The sequence below is a fragment of the Sabethes cyaneus genome, chromosome 3 (assembly GCF_943734655.1).
Source record: "Sabethes cyaneus chromosome 3, idSabCyanKW18_F2, whole genome shotgun sequence".
NCBI lineage: Eukaryota > Metazoa > Arthropoda > Insecta > Diptera > Culicidae > Sabethes > Sabethes cyaneus.
This window is the reverse complement of record NC_071355.1, coordinates 18,179,289-18,204,926: the sequence shown is the minus strand read 5'-3', so window position 1 is coordinate 18,204,926 and position 25,638 is coordinate 18,179,289. Positions and strand designations below refer to the sequence as shown.

Genomic DNA, 25,638 nt, shown 5'->3' with positions numbered 1-25,638 from the left:
TAGACATGTTGAAAGACTTTCGGCAGATTTTACGAGAGACTTTTCGCGTAATTTTGGAACTTTTCGAGAGATTTTTCGTGTAACTTTAAGACTTTATGAGAGATTTTTCACGTAACTTTGGGACTTTTTGAGAGAATTTCCAGTAGACTTGTCGAAAGGTTTTTCTGTAGACTATTTTTCGACAGACTTTTCAAGAGATTTTTCGAGACTTTTCGAAACATTTTTTGGGAGGATTTCAGAACACTTTTCAGGGTAGTTTACATGAGACTTTTCGAGACTTTTCCTGAGAATTTTTGGGACACTGCAAGAGATTTTCCGATAGGCTTTTCAGCAGACTTTTCGAAAATCTTGTTGTTAAGGAGATCTATTGAAAAAATTCCCGGGCCTTTCGACAATTTTGAAAGACTTTCCAGGAGGCTTCTCAGAAGATTGTTCAGGAGATTTTTCAGGAGTTTTTTCGGGAGAGTCTTCAGGCATTTTATCAGGAGACTTTTCAGAAGACTTTTTGAGAGGCTTTCCGTTTTTTTGCGGGAGACTTCTTGTGATTTAGGAGACTCTTCGTGAAACAAGTCTCGGGAGACTTGTCGGAAGGCTGTTCGCGGGATTCTTTGGGACACATTTCGAGTAACTTTTTGAAAGGCTTTTCGGAAAATTCTTTGAAGACTTTCGGAATACTCTTCGTGAAACTACTCTGAAGACTTTTTGAAAGATTACATGGGAGACATTACGAGAGACTTTTCGAAACACCTTTCGCAACTTTTCGCGATATTCTTCGAACAACTATTCGAGAGTTTTATCGCGAGACTTTTTGAGACTTTTCGGGAGTCTTGTCAAGATACTATTCGGGAGAGTTTTCGGGACCTTTCGAGACACTGTTTAGAATACACTGTTTTTCCGAAGACTTCTCAAGAGATTTTTTAAGAGATATTTTGGGAGATTTATAGGGACATTTTCGGTAACCTTCAGAACAGTTTTTGGTAGACTGTTTGAGTGACATTTCGTGAGACTTTTCGGGAAACTTTTTAAGATATCATTCGGAAGACATTTCGAAGGATTTTTCGGAAGACTTTTCAGAAGACCCTTCGGGAGACTTTTTCAGAAACTATTCGAGATACTTTTCAGGAGACTCTTGGTGTTACTAAACGAAAAGACGAAAAACGAAAAAAAGAAACGAAAAGACCTTAGAGAGACTTTTCAGGAAACTTTTTGAGAGACTTTTCTGTAGATTTTTCAGCAGTTTTTTGGGAGACTTTTCAGACGGCTTATCAGAAGACTTTTCGGGATATTTTTCGGGAGACTTCTTGGGAGAATTTTCTAGAGATGACTTCGGAAGGCTTTTCGGGAGACTTTTCCGTAGACATTTTGTCAGACTTTTCAGAAAAGTTTTTGGAAGTTTTTTCTTAAAGACTTTTCGAGAAGCATTTTTCGGCAAACTTCAGAAGAGTTTTCGGAAGACTATTAGAGCGACATTTTCTGAAATTGTACGGGTGATTTTTCAAGATACTGCTCGAAAGACTTTTCTTGTTACTGTTTTGGAGACTTCATTTTTCGGGACGTTTGATTGGATAATCTAGGAAGGAGAAAAACGAAAAATTTCATTTCAGCCTACTCTGAATCGAATCGAAAAAACGAAACGAATTTAATTAAGCTATTTGAAACATTTCTCACGGTTTAATTGTCAGCGCAGAGCTGCAACGCAAAGTTTGAGTTGCCATAAATCAATTTCAGTATTTTACCATTTACGCTATCAGATTCTGGGCAATGGTTTTCCGGCTAGAAGTTTCTAAATTAATTTAAGTTTTGTCACTTTATTTTCAATCGAAAAAAGTTGTACACTCTTAAATATTTTTTCCGAAAAAATCGTTGAGCTTACCTAAAACTAGGTTAAAACTTGATTGAATCCCCTAAAGTATATAAACGCAGATTTCAAATAAAAATAAGTATCCTATTTCGGCTACTTACTACCAATAAGTATTATTTACGGTTTTAAAAGGTGATACCAAGAATTGAAAACTAAGTTATTATGAAAAACCTTCTTGAATATTCAATTTTTGGGTTCAAGACTTATATGCATATTTTGACTATTTCTCTTGATTCTTGAGTCATTGGCCTAATTCAGATATAGATCCACTGAAGATTTGTTGAAATCGTCCCTGTGTTGGTAGCAATATAGTGAAATAGATTTTATATTTTCATTCAGACGAGGTTGGGCATCGAAGTTATATTGCGTCCGTATTCGAATAAGTTGTAAAGTCGCTTGCTGGGTTTTTTGCACTTTCAATGGAAACGCCAGTTGTCATAAAAAAATGAACCATTACGTGGAAAGGACGTAATTGTCCTCTCTATGCTAAATTATACATTTGAGATTGTTGAGTTTTTTTTTTTGTGGTTTGTATATTACTGATTTTACTATACCTATACTGGCTGACGTTATGGCGCCACCGAAAAGGATTTTACCCTGAATGTCCGAACAAAATACGACTGCTTAGATGGTTGCTTTCATTGCACACTGACAAGTGAGCAGTGAGATGAAAAATCTCATTACCACTAAGGGAACAGGGGTGTCCGATTTTGTAAGGCAATCAAATTATATCGTCGCTTGATACGGTTGTTTCCGAATTTTTGACCTTCGAATTATTTTAACTTAATTAAAAATGACGCTTATTTATAGGAATCGAACGATGATTTGATTAATGGACACCGCTAGCAGCGGACTCGGCTAGGTGCTGAAGGCTAGGTGCATTACCAAATTGGAGCAATTTAAAATGTAAACCATCGCATGGCATGGGCGGAGAAAGTTCCCACTTCAGGCAAACATATGAAGCAAACTTGAACAGACAAGTTGATGAAATTATTTCACGCTAGGTTGAGGCTGAGTTGGATGAAAAGGTTCTCAGAAGCAGGTGGATGAAAAGCGGGCCTTTTTGTGTGGGTAAGTACGTGTGTATGTGTGTGCTGTTTGCTTGTTCTCATTTCAAAAGTGCTGTTTTCTTTCATTCTTTTTTTTTTGTGTCGTTAAATTTTCCGCAATGCCACCGCACAGTAGGCTGCCGTCGTCGTCGTTCGGGATTCCCGGTCCCGGTAAATGGCACCGCCCGCCCTGTTGGCGTTTGGCGACCTCCGACGACGACGACGACAATCATTATGATGATGGCAATGATGACGACGATGATGACGATGCTCATGGTGATGGAAAATTGAATTCGTTTATTAAATATTTTAGCTTATTACAGCGGATTGCCGTCCGTCGGTTTTCGCTTCGCACCGAAGACGGCGACGCAGGGAAGATTTCCCGCAACCACAACCGCGCCGTTTTCACGTGATATACGACTCCGACGGGTATTCAAATGATTGATTGATGGAGTGTGTGTGTGGTTCGTACGTACTTCTTGAGAAGAATTTAAAATGGATTTGAATGACAAGGATATATTTTTGTTATATGAAATGTTAAATAATATTTCATTGAATTGTAGCACTCTAAATTGAAAACGTTCTAGTGGAATACGTTAGGGCCAACTTTTAATATTCAAAAATACAGTCAAAAACTGCAAAATGGAATTAACTTGGATCGCATGGAATAGGTGTCCCGTTTGTGCATGCACCAGAAGGTTTTCATAACCTTCAAATGGAAATACTGTCAGCTCAAGTTGCTGGGATGACTCTAGGTTGCTTTACATTAACGACTGATCCGCCTACTTCCGGGTCGCGGACGACCGACTTTCCTGGCACGTAAACGATGGAACCCATCAAGGCCCTCCCTAATAGTCGGTATTTCAAGCGTGGGAAAGATATTTCTGTTCTCTTATCTGTCAGGCTAATTTGATGCTTTTCAGTATCATCGTCGTCGTCATCATCATCATCATCATTTTCATCGCAGTAGACTGCGTTTAGCGTATTGAACAAACGATAATGGGACAGTTGTTTACTCGGTAGGAGTTTTCTACGGATTCATTGCCTCGGGAAGTAAATCTTGCCTTCTTATCGCATTATTAATTCTATTTCCAGCTTCATCTGGTGGATCTGCACCGTTCTCTTAGCAGCAGACATTTCGGAAATGATAACGGAAATATGCTAACACAGCGCACCACTGGCGTGTCCAGGCTGAAGCACGCTGGGGCACAGGTGTCCCCCTTCTCTGAAAAATTTCAATTCAAAGTTCAATTCTAATTTCATGCCCGATGTCAACACTGATTTCAAATCCAATTTTGAGTTTCAAGGTCAATTCCAAAAACAATTTCAGTGTAATTTGGATCTAAGTTAGAAACACTACAGAACAATACAGAAAGAGCACGGGGGAAATCATGGAAAACATGGACATATAGAATAGCAAAAGAGGAAATAACACGGGAGAGGAAAATTGGCATGCAAAAAAACACGAAACAGAATGGAAGGGAAAAGGACTGGACGTTAGATTTGAAAAATTTGAAAAGAAGAAAACGGGAGAAAAAAGGAAATACAGTAAAAAAGAGGAGACTGGACAGAAAAAAAGGAACGCGAAAGAGGCGAAAAGGGAGAAAAGCGAAAACAATAGAGAAAACAATAGAGAAAACGAAGAAAATGTGGTTGCGCTGGACAGAAAAGGAGAAAAAACGGTAAAAATAAGGTTGAAAAATGGTATAGAAAAAGTGGAACAGATAAGAAGAAAATTCCGAAGAATTAAAAAACCAGAACAGTAAAAGTGAAAAATGGAGAAAAAAACTGAAGACAACTGTGAAGAAACGAAAAACAAAACGACAGAAAAGGCGAATGTGGTAACAAGAAGAATGATACAGAAGAAAGCAAACAAAAAATGGGAAAGGTGTTAACGGGACAGAAAACAAAAACCAGACTAGAAAAGAGGAAGTGGGTCTGAAAATAAAGGAACGGAACAGATAAGAAAGAAAAAAAGAGGAAAATCAAGACTGGAAAAGGCGACAAACGGGACAGGAAAGAGGAAACAGTGAGCAGACAAAGAGAAAAACAAAAAAGAAAAGGAGGGAAAATAAGGGAAGTCTGTCACGCAAAGAAAAACTCCTGACAGAAGCGGTGGAAAAACGGACAAAAAAAAAGAAAACGAAACAGAAAACAAAAGTTACCAAAAGGAAAAAGAAGAATAGATAGAGAAATAAGAAAAAAAGGTCTATCCCCATATAGAAGGAATATAAAAAGATGGGTCAAAGTAGGAAACGAAAGGAAAATGACACATAAAAAGAAAAACAAGAAAAACGGGATACAGAATAGAAAAAAACCGAAGAGCAAAACGAAATAAGGGAACCAAAAAAGTATAAACGAGACAGAAAAGGAGGTAAACGGAGCATCTGAAGGATGAAAAACGCAACAGACAGCATTAGTTAGTTAAAGACGTCCATCTCCTATTGCCCGTGCAGAAAAAGAAGCAAAAATGAACGGAAAAATGAAATAGAAGAAGAGAAAATGGAAAAGTGCACTGGAAAAACGTGACAGAAACTAAAAAAACATGCAAAATGGAAAGTAAGACGGGACATAAAAAGAAAAAATGGAAGAGTAAACGGGAAGAAAAACGAGCCAAAAAACGAGGAAACGGAGAGAAAAAGATAAAAAGTGGAAGAAGACCGAAAAAACAAAGAAAAATAGACTAATCTGGACAGCAAAGGGGGGAAACGGGAAAAAGGAGGAAAACGGTAAAAAATAACGGGGAATAGAAAAACGAGAACAGAAAAATGGAAGACAGCAAGTGATCGTAAAAGAAAAACAGAACGCTACAGAAAAGGAGGAGGACCTAGTAAGAGGAAAAACGCTACAGATGAAAATCGTAAAAAAGGAAGAGCGGAAAACATCGAAAATTGGGATTGAAAAAAATGGAAACGGAACAGAAACTGACAAAAATGAGGTTGAAAACGAAAAAAAAGAACAAAAAACAGTCTAAAGAAGGGCAAAAAACAGAACAGAAAAGGAAAAAAATGAGCAGAATAAATGGAAATAATGGTTAAACCGGAAAAACCAGTGAAAAAAAGTAAAAACGGGACAGAAAAAAATAAAAAGTAAATAAAATTCAAAAGGCAGCCGAAAAACAAAAACAAAAGGTGACAGAAAGGTGGTATAACATAACATAAAAAGACGAAACGGGACGGAAATTGGCAAAAAATGTGAGGGATAGAAGAAAAATGAATATGGAAACGAGAAAAAAGAGAAGAAAAAAGACAAAAACCGGAAAAAAACAATTATGACTTAGGTAAAACGGAACAGTAAAAAAAAAGAACAGCGGAAAAAAGGACAGAAAAGAAAGATCAGACAAAACATCGGTCTCAGTGATCGGAAAAGTAAAACAGAACGCTACAGAAAAGGATGAAAAGCAAGAAAAGAACGAAAGCAGCAAACGGAAAACGGAAAAATAAGAAAATTGGGATCGAAAAAAAAACAAAAAAAATCGAAACGGGGCAGGAAATGACAAAAACGAAGTAGAAAACGAAAAAAATTAACATGGAAACCAAGAAAAATGGAAGAAAAAAGGCAAAAATCGCAACAATCAGGTCTCTTGAGAAGGTCTCTCGAAAAACGATACAGAAAAAGAAAAACAGGAGCAGAGTAAGAGGAAATAATGGACAGATAAACAGGAAAAACCAGTGGTAAAGCAGGATAAAATAACATAAAACATAAGACATAAAAAATCGAAATGGGACAGAAAATGGCAAACAAATTGAAGAAGAAAAATGAATCTAGAAACGAGACAAAAACAGAAGAAAAAAGACAAAAAAAACGGAAAAGAACAATTATGGCTTAGGAAAAACGGGACAGTAAAAAAGAAAAAAAGAACAGGAAAAAACGGACAGAAAAGAAAGATCAGGCAAAACATTTATGATTTTGGTTTTGGGTGGGACAGGAAAACAGGAAAAATAGACTAAAGAAAAAGGTAAAACGTAAAGTGATCAGAAAAGAGAAAAAAAACGTGACAGAAAAGAATAAAAAGCAGGACCAATTAAGAGGTAGAACGCAACAGCCGAAAACGCAAAAAAAAGAAAAGCGAAAAAAATAACGAAAATCGAGACCGAAAAATCGAGACGGAACAAAAAATAATAAAAAACGAGATATAGAAAAAGAAAAGATGGACCTGGAAACGAATAAAAATAGAAAAACAAAGGCAAAAAGTCGGATAAGAACAATCAAGACTCTTAAAAAGGGCAAAAAACGGGATAGAAAAAGAACAACGGACAGAAGAAAATAAAAAGCAACAGAAAAAAAGTGTGTCAGAAAAAGAATATTAAGATAAAAACGGGATTGGCAAAGAAAAACATAATGTTACAGAAAAGGTGGAAAACAGGACAAAATAACTGGAAGAACAAAACACACGAACTCGAAAAAGCGAAAAAAGACAAAAATTTAGACCGAAAAACAAGAAAAATCAATATGAGACAGAAAATGACAAAAAAATGCGAGAAGAAGAGGAAAACTGTACTTGGAAACCAGAAAAATAACAGAAGAAAAGAACGCAAAAAATAAGAAAAAAAGGAACAGAGGAGGCGGAAACAACGGACAGAAAAGTAATATCGGACAAAAAATAGGAAAATGGTACAGAAAAACAAGGAAAGTAAAACAGTAAAAATAGATTAAAGTAAAAGCAAAAACGAAAAAGACGTAAAACGAAGATAAAATTGGAAAACCGAAGAAGAAAAAAAAAGAAAGCCAAAAACGGAAAAACATGAGAGAAAGGACGGGAAAACGGCAGCAAAAAGAGGAAAATCTGTCTAGAAACGAAAAACAAGACGGAAAAGAAATGAAAAGAGTTGAAAAAGATGAGGATGAAAAAGAGAGGAGAAAAGGCGGAATACGAAAAATAATATAACAGAAAAACGATTGCAAACCAACGAAACAATGCAATAGGAAATACGGGACAGAAATAAAGGAAAACGAAAGAAAAAGCGGAAAATTAAAGACAAGCGAAAAACGAGGAAAACACAATCAGAATTCTTAAAAGGGTGAAAAACGGGACAGAGAAAGAGGAAACAACGGACAGAAAAAAATGGAAAAACCAGAGAGATAGACACAAAAAGACAAAAAATGAGGGGGTGAGAGGAAAAATTAACCTGAAAACGGAAAAAACGAAAGAAAAAAGGTAAAAAAACGAAAAATAACAATCAGGACTCAGGAAAAAGGCGAACAACGGGACAGGAAAAGAAGAAAAGAAGAAAAGAAGGAATAGAAGGAGAGGAAAAAACGGACAGAAACGAAAGCTGAAATTAAATAAAAGAAAACTTTTCCCAAATTAAATTCTACTATTTTTTATTTATTCGCGACAGAAACGTATTTCGCCTACGACTTGCAGGTTTCATCAGTGTCTGTTTTCGAACTAAATGAACCAAAGCAAATTTACAGTTTTTATAGGAGCTTAAAATCAGTATGTGTGGGCATGCAAAGTGGGTATTTTCTTTTATTTAATTTCAGGATTCGCATTCTACTGAGCGTCTTAGAAACTTAGAAAAAACTTCAGAAAAGAAATATCGCACCAAAAATCGGAAAATGGGACAGAAAAACAGGAAGAAGAGACTAAAGAAAAGGGTAAAACGAAAGAAAAAAGACGGCAGATAAAAATAAAAAATCGAAGGAGAAAGACAAAAGAGGTAGGCAGAAACGGAACAAACGTGACAGAAATTACGGGAGAACGGTACAAAAACGATAAACGAGAAGGAAAAGAAATAAGAAGAGTTAAAAAAAAGACAAAAACTTTAAACGAGAACAACGGAAAAGACAGAAAACGAGAAACAAGATAACATACAAGCGAGTGAAACCCAACGGAACATTAAAACAGGAAACACGGGACAGAAACAAAGCAAAACGAGAATAAAAAGGGGAAAGGAGTAAAACCAAAAGAAAAACAAAAAGAATCAGAAAAGGAGAAAAAACGTAACAAAAAGGGCAAAAGCGGAACTGGAGAAGAGAAAAAACGGAACAGAAAAGAGGTACTATGAAACGAGAATGAGACGAAAAGTGTCAATCCAATGTCCATATCGGGTTTGAAGTAAAAGTTTGAGTTCAAATTAGTCCAAATTCAAATGTAATTTAATGTCCAATATCAAATTCGATTTTAAGTAATTTTATATGCATTTTGAAGCTCAATTTCAAATCGAACTTTATTTCAATTCACGGGTTCAATTTAATTTCTGATTTAAAGTCCCATTTCAAGCGCAATTTAAATTCCAATTTTATGTCCAATTTTAAGTTCACTTTCGAGCTAAATGTTCGATGTATATTCGTATGTTCGTAAATGTACGCTCGAATTTTGGCTGGGAGAGGCTGTTAGAGTCAAGAGGATCGTAGCAATTGGCCCTGCAATTGTCCTCTACTCTAACAGCTGGCTGCGAAGTCTGTCGTATAAAAACAGAAGGTCAAATTTCAATGTAGCACCTAGGCTTTGCTTTGCGTTGCTTTTCGAGCTAAATTTCAAATTTGATTAGAAGCCTAATTCAATTCCAATTCCAAATAAAGACTTCAAATTCTGTTTTGGGTCCGATTTCAGGTCCACTTCCAAGTAAAACTTCCAGTCCGAATTGCTCTAAATTTAAATCCAATTTCAGCTCTAATGTCTTGTTTAGTTTTAATTGAAAGTTGAATTTCAACTTTGATTTTAAATCCAATTGCACCCCGAAAGTCCGGGGGTTTTCAAACTAGTCGGCCGGTATTTTTGTCATTCTTGTGACTCGATTTTCCAGACTAAAACACTCAGCTGAAAGATCGGGTGCCCCACCTTTTGTTGATGTCTGGGCACGCTAGTGATAACAGGAGTAATATTAATCCTGGGAAAAAGTAAGTAAAAACAAGATGAACAAATTGATAAGTGAACGGTTCTAACCTTTTTAACAATGAAAATTGAAAACAAAAGCCAACGCAAATGAGTTCGTTTTGTCAAACTGTAATCTGATTTCCGACCAACAAGAAAGGAGTTTTTGCTTGCCGATAAGATCAAAAGAATTTCATTCGGTCTGGTTTTAAAAATTCCGGAATTCTTGGAAAAAGCGAACGCGTTCCGCACCGAGCAATGAAAATTAACAGCCGTTCCGAAACGGTACAACCTTTGCCGGGACTATTCCATTCGTTTGTTGCCATTTTCGCAGTTACATTTTAAATATTCACCAAGTCATCAACCGCCGGAATGAAAATCCCAGCGAATTTAAATGCAAAATGAATTCGGAAAAACACCGAGTGGTAAAAGCATGAATGTTTCATTAGCAGACAGTTTGGCTGTGAAGTTCAACGAAGGAGATAGCTGAGGAACACAGTCGGTGTTAATTTTTTTTTTCTCATTCCACTAACCAAACTACATACTAAATACGTGAAGCAACCTTCCGTGTGCAGTGCAGTGAGAAAATAAAAGTGTGTATTCAAGTTTTCCTCCCCATCCCATCCCAATCGGACAAACTTTTACCCACAACCCAACCGACACATGCCCAGAAGAACCGACCGAACCGAACGGACTGAACAGAGCCGATAGTCCGCTCACGGGCATGCAGTGATTATAATGGAATAATATTTCCCGAACCGCACGATCGTGATGGCGAGCGACCGTGCATATAAAAATTCCAATACTCAGCATTCTCCTTGCGTCAGTTTTCCACTCGTTATTCTTCCATTTTTTTCGCTCTACTCCCCTGGTGCTCAGTGAACCACAAGAATTTACATTTTGCACCGATGTTTCAGCATGTAAAAGACTACTGCTAGGTAGGTACTAGGTAGACGGTGCTGCTGCTGTTACTGCTGGAAAAGTGCACAGAACTCGAGGCGAGAAAAGAAACCAGCGGAAACGATAGTTGCATATTCAAACACTAGCTGGCCCGCTTCTCGTGGTTCGCATTTGGCCGTTCCCGTGCGCGGAGGGTGCGAAGGCCACGGCACAGCTTCCGACCAACCAACCAACCGACCGGAGTGTGCATTTTTAGCGTGCCTTTTTATAGTGCACAATTTTTTTTTGTTCGTACCACACCCTACTTTTACAGCTTCAGCAAGCTGCATCAACACTTGGACGGATACGAAGCGAATTCCACTGGCGGTGTCCAGCGGTGCGGTGAGCGGGAACTGGGAACATTTCTCATTCGTCCTGCTGTTGCTGATGCTGGCTGATGGTGGTGGTCCACCGTACACGGGACCGACTACACTGCTATCATCCAATCGACACGGTAAACTTTTGTGGAGAAAGTTTTCTAAAACTGCGCGATTGTACATTTCTAACGACGCACACGAGGGCACAGCCAGCGCGAGACTGCATTAGACTAACTAACCGAATTCGTTCAACTTCCTGTTTTCGGAAAGCTTGTTCCGGGCGGAAACTTTTTCTCGCTCGCTGTATCGTTTTTACGGTGTAGGTTAGTAGGTAGGTTGAGATGCACCGAAGCGACACCGACGACGGGACGCACGCGGCCAGCATACATTATGTAGGTGGCGTACTTTCGAACCCATTTATCTTGATGTGTTTCGATGCTTCGATGTAGCGATTTTTTGCCGGTTCCCGATCTGACTTCAAATCCGTTGGCGATTATCTACCGCGATGAGAGAACCATTTGCTACCATATCCGTTAGGTGTGCTGCTTTTCATTCCACTAACTGAATGACATGAATTCAGTGGATGTTTTTTGCCTTTCCACTATGAAAATATAGCAGAGTTGGGCGGGGCATAAGTGCGATGTTTGAAGTTGTCATCAATTTTCTTGAGATATAAAGAAGGACAACAACAAAATATATTTTATAGTGATGCAGTAACTCAATGTCTTCACATTGAACTATAAATCGTCTGGAATAATAGTGTTATGTAAAATAAATAAATAAATTCGCACTTTTATCCCACTAGCGGGGCAAAAGTGCGATTGCCGCGGGGCAAAAGCGCGAAGTTTGAATCCATGAAATTAGCACAGCAGTAGCTAACAAAACCATATTATCTTCAATCTACGTTATGTTTCGGTAAGGAATATTCTTATTTTGCACCTTTCTCATTTTGCGCTGGTGTATTGCAGCCCCTGTCAAATCGAAACTTTGCCAAACGTTTGTTTTTTGTTTAATCAGCGGAAAAACATTGTTTTCCTTCGGCCAACATCTGTAGAGCACGCAGTTTTCTGCGGATCTTCCATTTCTAGTATGTAATACAGCAGTCCCTCGAATAACGCGGTTTCGAATAAGAACGTTTCCAATAAGGACGGTATCGAGTAATTCCATTAATGCGGTCGAACGTCCTTATTGGAGTCTACGTAGCATATGGGAATTGACTTATTTGGTTCCAACATGGAATAACTCGTGATCCTGACCGTATAGAAGGTTGGTGTCTTCGACAGAGCTGTTCAGTACCTCAACGGGTTTTCATTGGATTATATTATTGCGGAATTGTGTCTCACTACGGGGCGCTACCGTATATGTCATATTCTTATACAAGCTGTATCTTGCGTTGCTGAATATCTAGATTAAAGTGACCCAAAGGATGTGTTCTAGCTCGGACGTCTGGGGAGCGGTCAATGCGGCTGCTACCCAGATCGTACTTGAGCTACAAAACCGCTGGAAAGCCGATCAACGGCGTATAAACAGCCTAACTACCATAGCCCAGTAGTTATCTAAGAGAGTGCGTTAACACAATAGCTCCTCCCTGAAGTAATACCGATAAGGTGGTGCCAGGGGGGATTGAGGTTGGAGACTCGAGTAGAGTTTTAGTGGGTCTGGATCCTCACGTCCCAGTAGGAGGGTCGGGATACCAAACCCCACTCCCTGAGCTGTCTTCTCAGGTGTCTGATAGCAGATTTCCCTACTCGTTAAAAAAACAGATTAAAGTGACCAGATTTTTTTTCGATAAATGCGGGACATATTAAATGGCATATTTGCTAAACTGGCGCTCCAGTGGCCGGTAAGGCAAACTTTTGGTAACGTTTTGTCGAGCTGACTAAACTATCAGATTATCTTAAAAACTGTAGTGCGAGGGAATAAAAAGTACAAGAAAAATCTCAAGGCTGCCCACAAAGCTCAAACTAAGCGTTGGAATGGAACTCTTGATCGTCAACTGCGGTTGAAGGTCATTCGGAAAGTCAAGGCTATTTCCAAAATTACGGATTATGCTTTAGCGAAAAAACTGAATACTGTCCGCTGTACTATATGGCAAATCCATCTCGGAAAGGCTACAAATTGCAATGAGGTTTAAAGAGGTGTGAAAGTAGCGAAAAATCAGTTATGGACGTCAAACTGCAATACCAAACTGCGTCGGACAATTGGGTTTGTTTTTGGAGTCACGTTTGATCATGATTGGCCGATTTACGATGCTATCCACACCATGATGAAGATTCTTCAATGCACTATCATCACTTTACCAACATTTCCATACCTGTATATATCACATTGTCAAGTATTACTGAGCAAGTAGAGAGTCCAACCGAAGCTTAAAACAATAAACAGTGACTAAAGTCCGGTCTCGAAAGCTATACGTCCAAGTGCTCGCGGAACGCGAAAGATGTGTCTGACTCGACGATTAATTAGGGCCCTATTCTGTAAGTCACATCGAGCAACTCGACTCGACTCAGTCACTGACGGGTGAAGAGAGCGGGCGCGGGGAAAACGGGTAGCATAGCAGCTCGATGAATAATTAAAACAAAGTAAGCTCAGGCGTCGTTTGTTGACAGTTGAGTCACTAGCTTTTTAGCGGTTGACTCAATCGAGTAACTCGACAAAATCGTGCCGCATGTGACTTACATAATACCAAAAGTGATAATACTAGTCGAGCAAAGCGACACTCGACGTGACAGAATAGAGCCCCAAGTTTCAGAGAAAGCCGATTTTAACCAAAGGGGTTAAATTCTACAGGCTTATTCACGGTAAGGTTCGCAGCAGATGCATGATTGTTTTTGGGGATCAGTTCGTGAAAAAAGTCATGATTTGGCGTGAGATCTGTCTCTTTCGAACCAATGTGAAAACCAGTATTTTGTAACGCCTCTGTAAGTGCCTCACCAGACGGATTTTACCCTCCATTAACACTAGATATAGGGTGATTTGCCAATTGTTGCCCACTTAATGTAGTAAGTTTCAGTTTTTCTCATTTTTCAAAAAAACTAGCGTAAAAAAATTAAAAAAATATTGTGATTGAAGTTTTTCTGAAACAGCATAGAGACCCAATTGTTGCACACCTGGTTAGCCATATTTGCCTAATTTTGCACACTTTCAACCCAATTGTTGCACCGCAAAGAACAAAATGATAAGAACAATTAACAACCATGGAATGCTGACATACAAATGCAAGGATAATGAAAACATAGATTTACGAATAATAGAAATGTTACCGTTTTTATTTTATAGTGTTTATAAGTGGTCATCACATAGTACTAAATGATTGCATGAGTTATTTTACATTTTTGTTTCTTACATTTTTGATTTTCGTCTTTGATACCTTTTCCTTATTAAGTTTCAAACGCAGTAATTTTTTCTCTTCTTGTAGTTTTTTCTTAAGTGCGCGTTCTTCGACAAGTATCTGTTTTTTTTAATAAAATTTCTTCTTATTCTTTTTGTTTCTTATTGAGTTCCAGAAGATGCTCAGAGGAAGTTAAAATAAAATGACGTCGCTGCGAATAATTTCGTTTTACCATTTTACGCTTTGGAGTAGGTGATGGTACATTTAGCAAAGCGGAAATGCTTATACGGCGATCCAGCTTGTTTAAAATTACATCTCCCAAGTTCGTTGTACCACTTTCATCACGTTCCTGTTTTGAAAATGTATCGAGTTTCTGCGGTTCAGCACTGTCAATAAGTGAAAGTTCATTATTATCTGAAGAGCAAGTGTTTTCGTTTAATATCGCATCAAAGGAATTTGTCTGTACAGAGAAAGGTTCATAGCAAATCTTATCGACAGTTTTGTCTCCAAGGCATTCATCAAAGTCAGCTAATAATTCGCGATATATATAAGAAATGATTTAGTCAGAATCGCTCAATTCATCAGTAGCATCAGGCTGGTTTCGAAGCAATCGTATTTTTAATTTTCTGAATTTTTTCACGTCCAATAACCTTTAGACAGTTTTCATTTTTTTCTAGGTTAACAAGAACTGCTTGTTCAACCTGATTCTGCTGTTCCTCGGTAACGTTATCATTGCCATTAGCGGGCTTCGCCAAGCAACGACTGTAGTTCACCGCTTCTGAATCGAATGAGAAAAGACCGCACTTGCGAAATCCAGCTTTAATGGTTTCTGTCTTAATACCAACATTTATAGCTTCCTGCAAAAGTGAGCCAAAACTGTCCAACGTAAACGCCTTTCCTTGATTTGATAGCTTTCAATATTCAACACACTTTGCCCAGCTGTTTTTGAGTGACTTAAAAATCGCAACGTCGGCTGGTTGAATAATATGGGTAGAATTTGGGTAGAGTGCTATAAGTATAATGCCCAACTCTACACACAATTCAGCCGTTTCAACGCCCGTATGGGACGAATGTCCGTCTACAAATAAAATTATTGGAAGCGAAATCTGTCGCCGTACGAGTGATGGATATACAATGTTTTGAATATAAGCAATAAAATTTTCCTGATCCATCCACCCTCTTTCTGACTTTCCGATACCCCAATCGAGTTAGAAACTCAGCAATAGTTGCTTTGATAATCGTTTCAAAGGTAAAATCACATCAGGTGGATACATGAATCCGGAGGCATCGAAAGTAAACATGACCGTAGTATTTTTTTAGCATCGGCATGCTGCACCACATAAACATTTCGATTGCCTTTTGTCGCAACTACCGATTTTGTGGCAGGGTCAAATAGAAACATTGTTTCATCTGCGTTAAACACTCGGTTCGGATTGCTTAAGATTTCCAAAAGTCCTGTTTCTTGAAGATAACCAAAATGTTGCTTAGAAAATTCTTGATCGTTTGCTATCATTAACTCATTTTTTTAAATTTTGCGACTTGGTCCTGTCTGATTTAACACCGACCATATGATATCGCGACAAGCAATCGAGTTAAGCAGGCGAGTCGAGCAGTCGAATCAAGCAATCGAGTCAAGCAGTTGTTGGGTCGAGCAGTCCGGTCGAGCAGTTGAGTCGAGCAGTTCAGTTAACGGGAAATTAGCAATCATTAACTTTTCGTCGGAGAGCCCAATTTCGGAAGCCGTTTTTGGGACCAAAACACAGTAGTTATTCTTTTAGCCTTAAAGGAGTAACATTTTGATATTATTTTTTGTTATTTTACCAACTATGTCAGCCAAAACAAGACCAAATTTTGATATGAGTTATTCGATTTCCAATAATACATTTTGATATTATTTTGCTCTTCGCTCCTGCTCGGGACGCTAACGCTATGTAACTCTATGAAGTGCAACTACGTTACTTTTGCTCGTCTTGAATGTAATCTGCTATGATTGGTTTGAGCCTTTGCTTAATGTGGGCAATTATTACCACGAAAATACATATCGCGCCCCTCGTTTTGGCGACAGACATAAGCCTCTTATATTTATGAAGACTAGTTGAGCCCGAATCTTACGATCCGGAAAATATAATGGTCATTCCCATAAAATCAATACAGTCAAATTTCGTTAATTGGGCTAAGCTTATCACCGATTTTCACAAAAACTTTCATTAATTGGGCTGTGCTGTGATAGGCAACAGTTCAATTGATGTTCATGTCATCGATTGACTTTATTAGATCAGCCCGATTAAGGAAAGTTTTTCTCAAAATCGGCGATAACCTTCGTGCAATTAACGAAATTTGACTGTATATATAGAATGCCAGTGTCGCTGCTGTTTCATGGATATTTTGGTGGCAAACATGTTGCTGGTTCGTGTCTTGGATATGGGAACAACATTGCCAAATTTCCCAATAGAAAATTTTCCTGCCGACGAAATACCCCAAAACGACCAAATCGGGTGATTTATCCTACGTGATTTACGAAAAAGCAGAAGGATTGTTTATTGGATTTGATCTCAGAAATTTCAACTTCATCGTATTTCGCAGATTTTTTTTATACAAGAATCACTCATCGCCCCGAGGTATTCTTTGCCGATCCCGAGATACAGCGTTTTAAAGTAAGCAATCTCCCATTTTTAATGCAAAACTAAGAACAAAATAACTTTTTCTTGAAGCAGTGATTCTCTAGGCATTGTGAAAATATTTTGGCATATCCGGAAAGCATTTTTACAGTAGATAACAAAGTTTGTCTTAACAGTGTTACCAGCTTTTGAGTTTTTGTTTGATTTATAGCGAGTCGAGCAGTCGAATCAAGCAGTCAAGCCAAGCAGTTGGGTCGAGCAGTTGAATCAAGCTGTTCAAGCAAGCAGTTGAGTCGAGCAGTTCAGTCGAGCAGCCGAATCGAGCAGTCAAGTCGAGCAGTCTAGTCGAGCAGTTTAATCTAATAGTCCAGTCGAACAGTTGAGTCGAGTAGTCCAGTCCAGCAGTTGAATCCAGCAGTCGAATCGAACAGTTTAATCGAGCAGTTGAGTCGAGTAGTCCAATCGAGCTGCTGAATCGAGCAGTCGAATCGAGCAGTTGAGTCAAGCAGTTGAGTCGAGCAGTCGAATCATACAGTTTAGTCAACCTCTAGTCTAGTCGAGCAGTCGGGTCACGTGGTTCAGTCAAGCAGTTAATTTTGGAAAGAAATCGAACAGTTGAGTCGAGTCGAGCGGCAAAATCGAGCAGTTTAACCGAGTAGTCCAGTTGAGCAGGTTAGTCGAGCAGTTGACTTGAGCAGTATAATCGAACAGTTGAGTTAAGCAGTTGAGTCGAGTAGTTTAGTCTAGTAGTTGAGTCGAGCTGTCCAGTCAAGCAGTCGTATCGCACAGTCCAGTCGAGCAGTTCAATCGTGCAGTTAAGTCGAGCGTCAGGTCGAGCTGTTAAATCGCGCTGTTTGGTCAAGCAGTCAAGTCGATCTGTCCAATCAAGCAATTGGCTATTTTAATTTCCCCAAAAAAGTGGATTTTTTCACCTTATTTGATAGCTCGTCGTTTTCTGCATCTAACAGTTCTTTTTTTATTTCAACTAGGTCAATATTTAATGAAAAAATTAATAAAAATCAAAAATAGAATGATTTGCTGTTTGACAGATATCGATCAAGCTGATTGATTGAAATGATGTCAGAAGTTCTCTCCCTCCCTTCTATCTTTCTGATAGAGCTCTTCATTTTGACCGAGCTTTTGACAGCTCCCTTATGAAACCTGTACCGTCCGATGACCATAGTTTATCTATTCACTGTGTTGTCTGAGGTGAGCTGAGAAGAAAAGTGGGATACTTTTCAGCTATTGTCTTATCCCAAAAAAAATTTTAAATTAAAAAAATGCTATTTTTATTACATTCACTCGTCAAATTTGAAAAAGTCTTCATGTGACGATACAGTGACATCATATGTTACCATAATATGTGAAAATTTATATACCGCTAAAATACCCAATTGAGTGGAGTAGTCGAATCGAACAGTTCAGTCGAGCAGTTCAGTTGACCAGACCAGTCGAGCAGTCTAGTCAACCAGTTGAGCAACCGAGCAGTTTAGCAATCGACTAGTGAGGTGACTGAGGATAGAACTCATCGCTTCGAAAACATGACATGATTCGCAATGAATATTGGAAATATTTCCAATGTTATATTCAACTAATTATTCTTTATTTGGGATAATATCATTTACTAACTGATGTACAACAGATTTATCAGTCGAAAGTAGAAAATTGTGACTTAAATTCCGCCTCCGGAAAACGATTTGTCAATTCATTTTCATTTGTCATTTGTTTATTTCCAGAAGTATAAGGTACAACCTTTTTTAATTACTACCTCCGGCTTGTCACAGCCATTGTAATATTATTGCTAATCTTTTACAAATTAATTTTACTACCTTATTATCTAACTACGGTTCTCTTCAAGAACCCCATCGGCACACCGTGGGATGAAACCCAAATCTAGGTGGACAAAAGTATTTACGCTAAAACTGTTAGTCCTAGGTATATAGTATGTTCGGAGTAAATTTGTTATTTTATCTTCCGCATTTTTTGGTGTAAATGACATTAGGGTGACCATCATAGTAAGCGAGTGCAAAATATAAACTTTTTTATGGCTTAAGTTAGCTGAATAAAATGTTCAGCAAAGTTAAAGAACAATAAATTTTAAATAACTTTGCTAAAGAAATCATAGTTCTATCTCTTATGGTTGATGGGCTGGAGCTACCTAAATTTTTTTGGTCGGAGTGGACCCAAAAATCCGTTTTTTCTTTATATCTTCTTTCGTGTTTATTTCTCACAAATCATGCCTTCTGAGCACTTTCACACGCATGAAAAACGCACATTTTGTTTGAAGGAATCAAGTTGCTAGCTCCTTCGGTTCGGAAGCTACAGGCATTTTTTCTAAAAAAATATGGTTTTTTCAAATGTCAATAACGTAAAAACTGCTCAAAAGCAGCAAATCAAATTTTGTACAGATGTTTAGTAATATATTAGCCTACGAAATTAATTAGGATCACATCGGTTCAGGTCGGCCCTGTTTTGCTAGTTCGTATTGAATATTGTAGTAAAAATTAGCGTTTTACTTACTTTTAAGTGACATTCATTTTTTCATTTTTCAAGTCTTTTCTACATTACATTTCACCTATATTTCAGAGTTCAAAAAAAGTTTTTGAGGTTTTGTTCCGGGTTCTGCCCCATAGTCCACCAAGTCTAAATCAAATCCGATTGAGCTGAAATTTTGCACAGAGGGTTTTTTCATGGTAATGAATATTTTGCTGGTTGATCCGTTAAAATCCATGCTCATTGGCACCCTAATCTGCATGGATTTTACTTCGTTTCAGTTGTGGTACAGCTTTATCCCAGCACTGTTTCTTTTAAATTTTTATTTAAATTCTACTCCAGCTTTGTCGTCTATTTCACTTACATATATGCTTTCCGTTACGATTTCATAATGTTGCATTGATTGTGTAGAAATTGTGTTAAGATTTGTTGCAGTTTTGTCTTAATTCTATTTCGAATTACAGGTGTAGCCAGCGTTTTCTTTAAAATGTGCAATTCTAAATTATGATTTGCTATATTAAAATGCGTCAGTGTTCCACCTTCACTTAAAGTCTGAACCGGCCCGGAGCCCGCATGCACAAAATACTTCAAACAGTATTTTTAATACCATACTTCAGTTTGATATTATTGTCAGCTGTAAAACATTTTTATATCCAGCTTAAACATTGACTTTTATTACTGACACAGCAAGTCTGACGACTTGCTTGAGCAAGCATTTTCCTCGGCGTTAAAAATCTTGACTTTGCATTCACATAAATGTGCAAAAAGTACAACATTTACCGGGAATGAACCTTTTAAAGCTTTGTTGAGATTTTCAATTAAATGTAAATTAATTTTTCAATTGACGACACCGTCTCAGTGATCTCAATTGAATGAAATTTTTTCAAAACGTGAATCTTAATTTGGGGGAAAAAAAGAAATGATTAATGTGACTATTTCAAGATAAAAATCGAAACAAATGTTCCCACAAAAGGCGAGGATGTTGAAAAAAAATGGTCAGACGAACAGACCACTTTATTGCTAGTGCCGTGGAAGAGAAACGTTACACGGATGTCAGTGTACTATCCCGGCATCCGGGGCACCAGAGTGGAAAATCGTTACTGTTACTTCGCGAATTGAAACGGCTCGATGTTCTAACCGCGGAAAAAAATGTTTGTGTTCTTCCTCTACCCGAGTGACGAAGTCATTTGTCTTCAGGGGGCGGCGAGCTTGTTGCTCGTGCAATCGTTTGACAGATTCCTGGTGAGGAAATAACTTTCCGGTAAGTTTGATAAGATTTATTGTAGTTTTCTTTTTGGTTTTTTTTTTGAAACTGTGCACGTATATACGTGTTTTTGAATTCAGATGACTAAACTAAATGATTTCATCAGATTTCATTATGATTTCATTATGATAAACATGCTGACTTAGTGTTGGCCTCGCCAATTTATTTGCAAGTAACATCGCACAAAGAAATTAAAATGAAGTTAATTTCAAAATCACGAATAATTCTCCAGCAAACCTCAACGAAGCCTAAAGCCATATCAAGTATCCTTTCTCCGTTTTCATACTCAGCTCGGCAGTGAGCCAAAATATATTACCCCAAAAGTGCTCATAAAAACACGGCTCATAAGCATGCTAATACCGAGATTCTCGGTGTCAAGTATCTCTCCACTTAAAATTACTCGCAGTAGTTTAATGGGAAGGCCTAACATCTTCATAATTACAACAGCAAACCTCCATCTCCGACATTTTACAGCAGCAGCGGCCAGCGGCAGCCTAGAACGCACCCTCCTTGGCGGCATGACGGCTGCTAAGCCGAGGGGCTAAAGTTCCTGCACCGACATTACTGCACTACCGTTCCGTTCGCTCCGGTTCGTGCCTGTGTAAGTTTGGCATATTTAATGAACCTTCACTTCGTCGGATTACGCCTTGTCAGCAGCCATGAAAATGCCTGTGGGATTGCCGCCCTTGCCGTTACTAGCCGGCCGGTGTTACCAACGTCAACGCGAACGTCCCAACAGCGGAAAGCACATCATCTCTTAATTAATCCCAGCATACTAACGAAAGTTCAACGAAAGTGGCTGCGTCCGTTCGCCCGTCCGTTGGTCCGGGTAGAAAGTCGCCTCGCCCCGGAAAGCACCTAAATTCCGGTGAGAAGACGTCCAAACACTAGTGTGACTCTCGCTGTGACAATCTCTTCCGGAAGCAATTTCCATTCTACCACAGTATTTTGCTGATAACTGTGCGGTGGAAAGATCACATCCCGATAAGGATGTTTGCATGTTTTCATACATTCAAAAGGTGAAATCAGTTCTGCGTCATTAAGTCTGAATTTAAAATTAAAATTAAAATTAATCGAAGCTTCGTATTTTAGATGTCTTTAATTCCAATTAGGAAAAGGTACAGGTTCAAATTAAAAATTTAGATAAAAACCGGAAGATAAACAATTTCGTCTTCAATCCCAAAATCAACAAATTTAGCTTCTGACTAAACTTTGCTGGTCATCCGGCTTTCCCTTACAAAATGCCATCTCATTTTCAAAATATTCGACTTCCGTAACAACAGCCGAAGCTTAAATAGGATCACCGAACAAAAACCCAAAAAATACGGAATACAGAACACATGTTGAAATGTGTTAAAAATTGTCCGGATCCGATTGGAAAAACGTTCCTGCAGTCTGGAATACATGAAAGACACACCCACGTGCGCTGCGTCCGGTGGTGCGGCCACGTGCCATAAGGTACACACTTTCCCAGGAAAAATAAAAAGAAAAACGTCCCGCTCAATGGACCCAACCCACTTACCGTTCACAAACACGGCCAGCACCGCAAGCCAGACCAGCAGTGCCGCTGCTCCGGTAGAAACTGGATTTAGCACCGTCATCACCGCTGCTGCCGGCACGGGCACCAGTCGTCGTCGACGGCGTCGTTGCCGCTCGCAGCAGTGCCAACTGCGGCCGAATGCGGCGGCATCGGTGGTAGCGGCGGTCGCTTTTGTCCGGCCGCTTCCGTCGTTGCTGTTGTTGTTGTTGATCACCATCTTACGATTCGGGACACGTATCGAACTCCCACCGGGAAAATAAAGCAAAAACACACTCCGGTCGGTGGGGAGGAACCACCGCACCGGCCTAAGCCTACTGCTGCTGCTGCTACTACTGCCTAAGTGAGTGCTTAGTAGGCGGGTAACGTCGATTTCCTTCCGCCGAACATCGTGGAGCCTGTTTTCTTTTGTTTGAAAGGGGGGAAAGGTAGCGGCAGCTTTTTTTTCTCACTTTATTGACACATTATTCTTGATTTTTTCCCCGGACTTTCTTCAGTTTAGTTTATCCGGTTACTGCACTCGTTCAGACAGGAGTCGTATAAAAATGGTGTTATATTTTTGCTTGAATTAATGTGTTTCCTCACACTTTGATCCTTGCCGGAATTGTTCGCTCGTTCTATGAACTGCCACTGCTCGAGTTGTGATTCGGTACGGCGGAAGACTTGTCCTATTACTTGAGTGCTGCCAAACGTAAGCTGCAATAAAAAGGAAGAATGATGAAGATTATTTATCGTGCGGTATTTTTCGGTGCGGAAAAGGTTAGAACGGTTAGGTTAAACTGATTCCGCTCTAACGATGTGGCAAAACCATCCAATCGCTTGATGAAAATGTGCTTTTCGTCATATATTTCATGTAACAATATACGTGATGTTTTCTGATATTTTCGGTCAACTACAAATCAGACGTAAACAGAAATGGTTCTATCGCTGTGATTCAATTTTTATTCATTCGACAGTACCGTCTCACCCAAGCAAACTTTTAAAAGCTTTGAAGTTTGAAAAGTACTTGAAGTATTTTTTTCCAAATATCCATACGTTATGCTGGTCCTGTTATAAAAAAAACTTCGATACGTGTGAAATATTTTGGTATGTTCATTGCGTAAATAAATATATGGTTCGGTACGACCATAAATGAACTAAATGGTTCAGTACAACCATTGATAAGTAAAATGGTTCGGTACGGTCATTATTAAATGAAGTATATGGTTCGGTACGACCATAGATGAATTAAATGATTCGGTACGATCATTGTTGAATAAAAAATGCGACCATGGATTATTTAAGCGGTTCGGTACGACCATTCATGAAATAAACTCGACCGAGTCAAAAAAATAGGACCACCACTTTTTCTAATAGACTTTAACATACATCTGGATGCAAGTTACAACTGGATGAAGTTGAACAACTTCACTGTATGCGTGCCCAAATGTTCAGTCATCTCTTTTACCAGAAGCAAAACTCCAAACTCATATGCATATCGGATTGTTGGATCTATTCTGCAACGTGTTGCGAACATCGAAGATTTAGTAGTGGAACTGGACACCAAGCTTACGTTCCAAAACCACTTTTCTGGCATTATAGCGAAAGCAAACTGCAACCTGAGATTCATAACGCGCAAATCTAAAGACTTTCGTCGTCCGTACTGTTTACGAGCCCTTTACTTTTCGTTAGCACACTCCATTCTTGATACAATCTTTGTAGTGTAGAGCCCGTATACGCAAGTTTGGATATCTAGAATTGAAACTATGCAGCGGAGGTTCATCAGAGACGCGGTGAGATCTTTCCCTTGGTCTGATCCGGTAAATCTGCCTTCTTATGAAGCTAGATGTAAACTGCTAAACGTTCACACTCTGGTTAAAAGAAGAAATGCGTGTAGACCAGGGAAATCCTTACTCCAGATATTCTCGCTTTACTAAACATTAACACGGTGCCTCGAAATCTCAGAGCCCGAGACTTTTTCCGACTCGCATTTAATCGCACCATATAAGGAAACAACGAACCAGTTCAAGTAATGTACCGTACATTTAATCGTATTCCCCATTTCTTCGACTTCACACTTTCAACTGACAAATTTTAAGATAGAATTCATATCTGTTTATGCTTAGGTTAAGTTAAGTTCGGTTAGATTAAGTATGATATTGTAACTCTAATTGCTTTGTATACTCAGATTGGCTCTTCTCATATATTGGCATCAATGAGAGGTACTTAGTTGAAGTTAAAAAAATAAATATAAATGATTAGGTACGATCATTGTTGAATGAACTCTATAGTTCGGTGCGACCAAAGATAAATTAAATGATTTGGTACGATCATTGTTCAATGAAGTATATCGTTCGGTACGACCATAGGTTATTATATCGATTCGAAATGCCCATTTGTAAGTGACTTAATCCGTTGCGATCATTATTGAATGAAGTGTATTGTTCGGTATGACCATCGTTAGCGCTGTAGCGAAATAGTGGACCTGACAGAATTAAATTTTTATACCGATATAGATGATTAATGCAAATCAATTTATTAGTAAAACGAAATATAATACAAATTGTATTATAAAAAAACGGCTAGAGCACGTATGTCCTCCGTAAGCAAAGTTACTATCTCAAGACCGTAGTCCGTCCGTCTCAAATCGCTAAAAATGTGTATGATGTAAAAATGTTATAGAACCGGAAGTTAAAAAGAATGCATAAAACGAAAAATGACTGACCATAGTAAAAAAGACAACAAAAAAAAGAAAAGGCGACAGCACAAGGCGACAGAGAACACAAAACAAAAAAGATTACAAAAAAGTGATACAGTAAGATGACGAAAAAGTGTTAAAGAGATGTCGAAAATACAATGGAGAGTTGACGAAACGACTACGAGAGATGATGACAATACAATGGAAATAACACGAGAATACAACAAACAAGACAACGTAAGGACAAAATCACGATAAAAATGGCACAATGACATTTAAAACATCAAAAAGGTAGCGAAAATACGATGAAAAGTTGACGAAATGACGAAGAGATATACGATAGAAACACGACGAAAGAACGACAAGAGTACTGAAAAACAGCATGTTTGACAGCAACAAATAGTATTATAAAAAATGGTGAAAAAGTTACGAAAAATCAAAAAATGGCTGTATAACGACCATAGCAAAAAATGACATCCAGACAAAATCCAGAAAAATGGCGAAATGACGCAAAAGACAACAAAGTGAAGAAAAAGACGGCAAAAGAGCTGCAAAAAGATACCAATATACTAACGAATAGATAGTCAATAAACCACAAAAGGACGACGAAGAGGCAGCGAAAAGACAACTGAAAGATGAACAAAAATAATCAGCAATAGGTGCAAAGACAATGAAAAAAGACAGACGACAACAAACACATGATGAAAATCCGCCGAAAAAACGCCAAAGAAG

At 38.5% G+C, this 25,638-nt stretch overlaps 1 protein-coding gene across 1 annotated transcript in view; it reads right to left on the bottom strand.

Moving 5' to 3' along the window:
- LOC128739329 (hemicentin-2-like) overlaps positions 1–22,449 on the bottom strand; it is a 77,899-nt gene extending 55,450 nt beyond the window's left edge. The window contains exon 1 of the mRNA XM_053834807.1: positions 22,215–22,449. Within this exon, the coding sequence (XP_053690782.1) occupies positions 22,215–22,449 (235 nt within the window). The remainder of the gene's footprint in view (positions 1–22,214) is intronic.
- Positions 22,450–25,638: the final 3,189 nt, after the last annotated feature.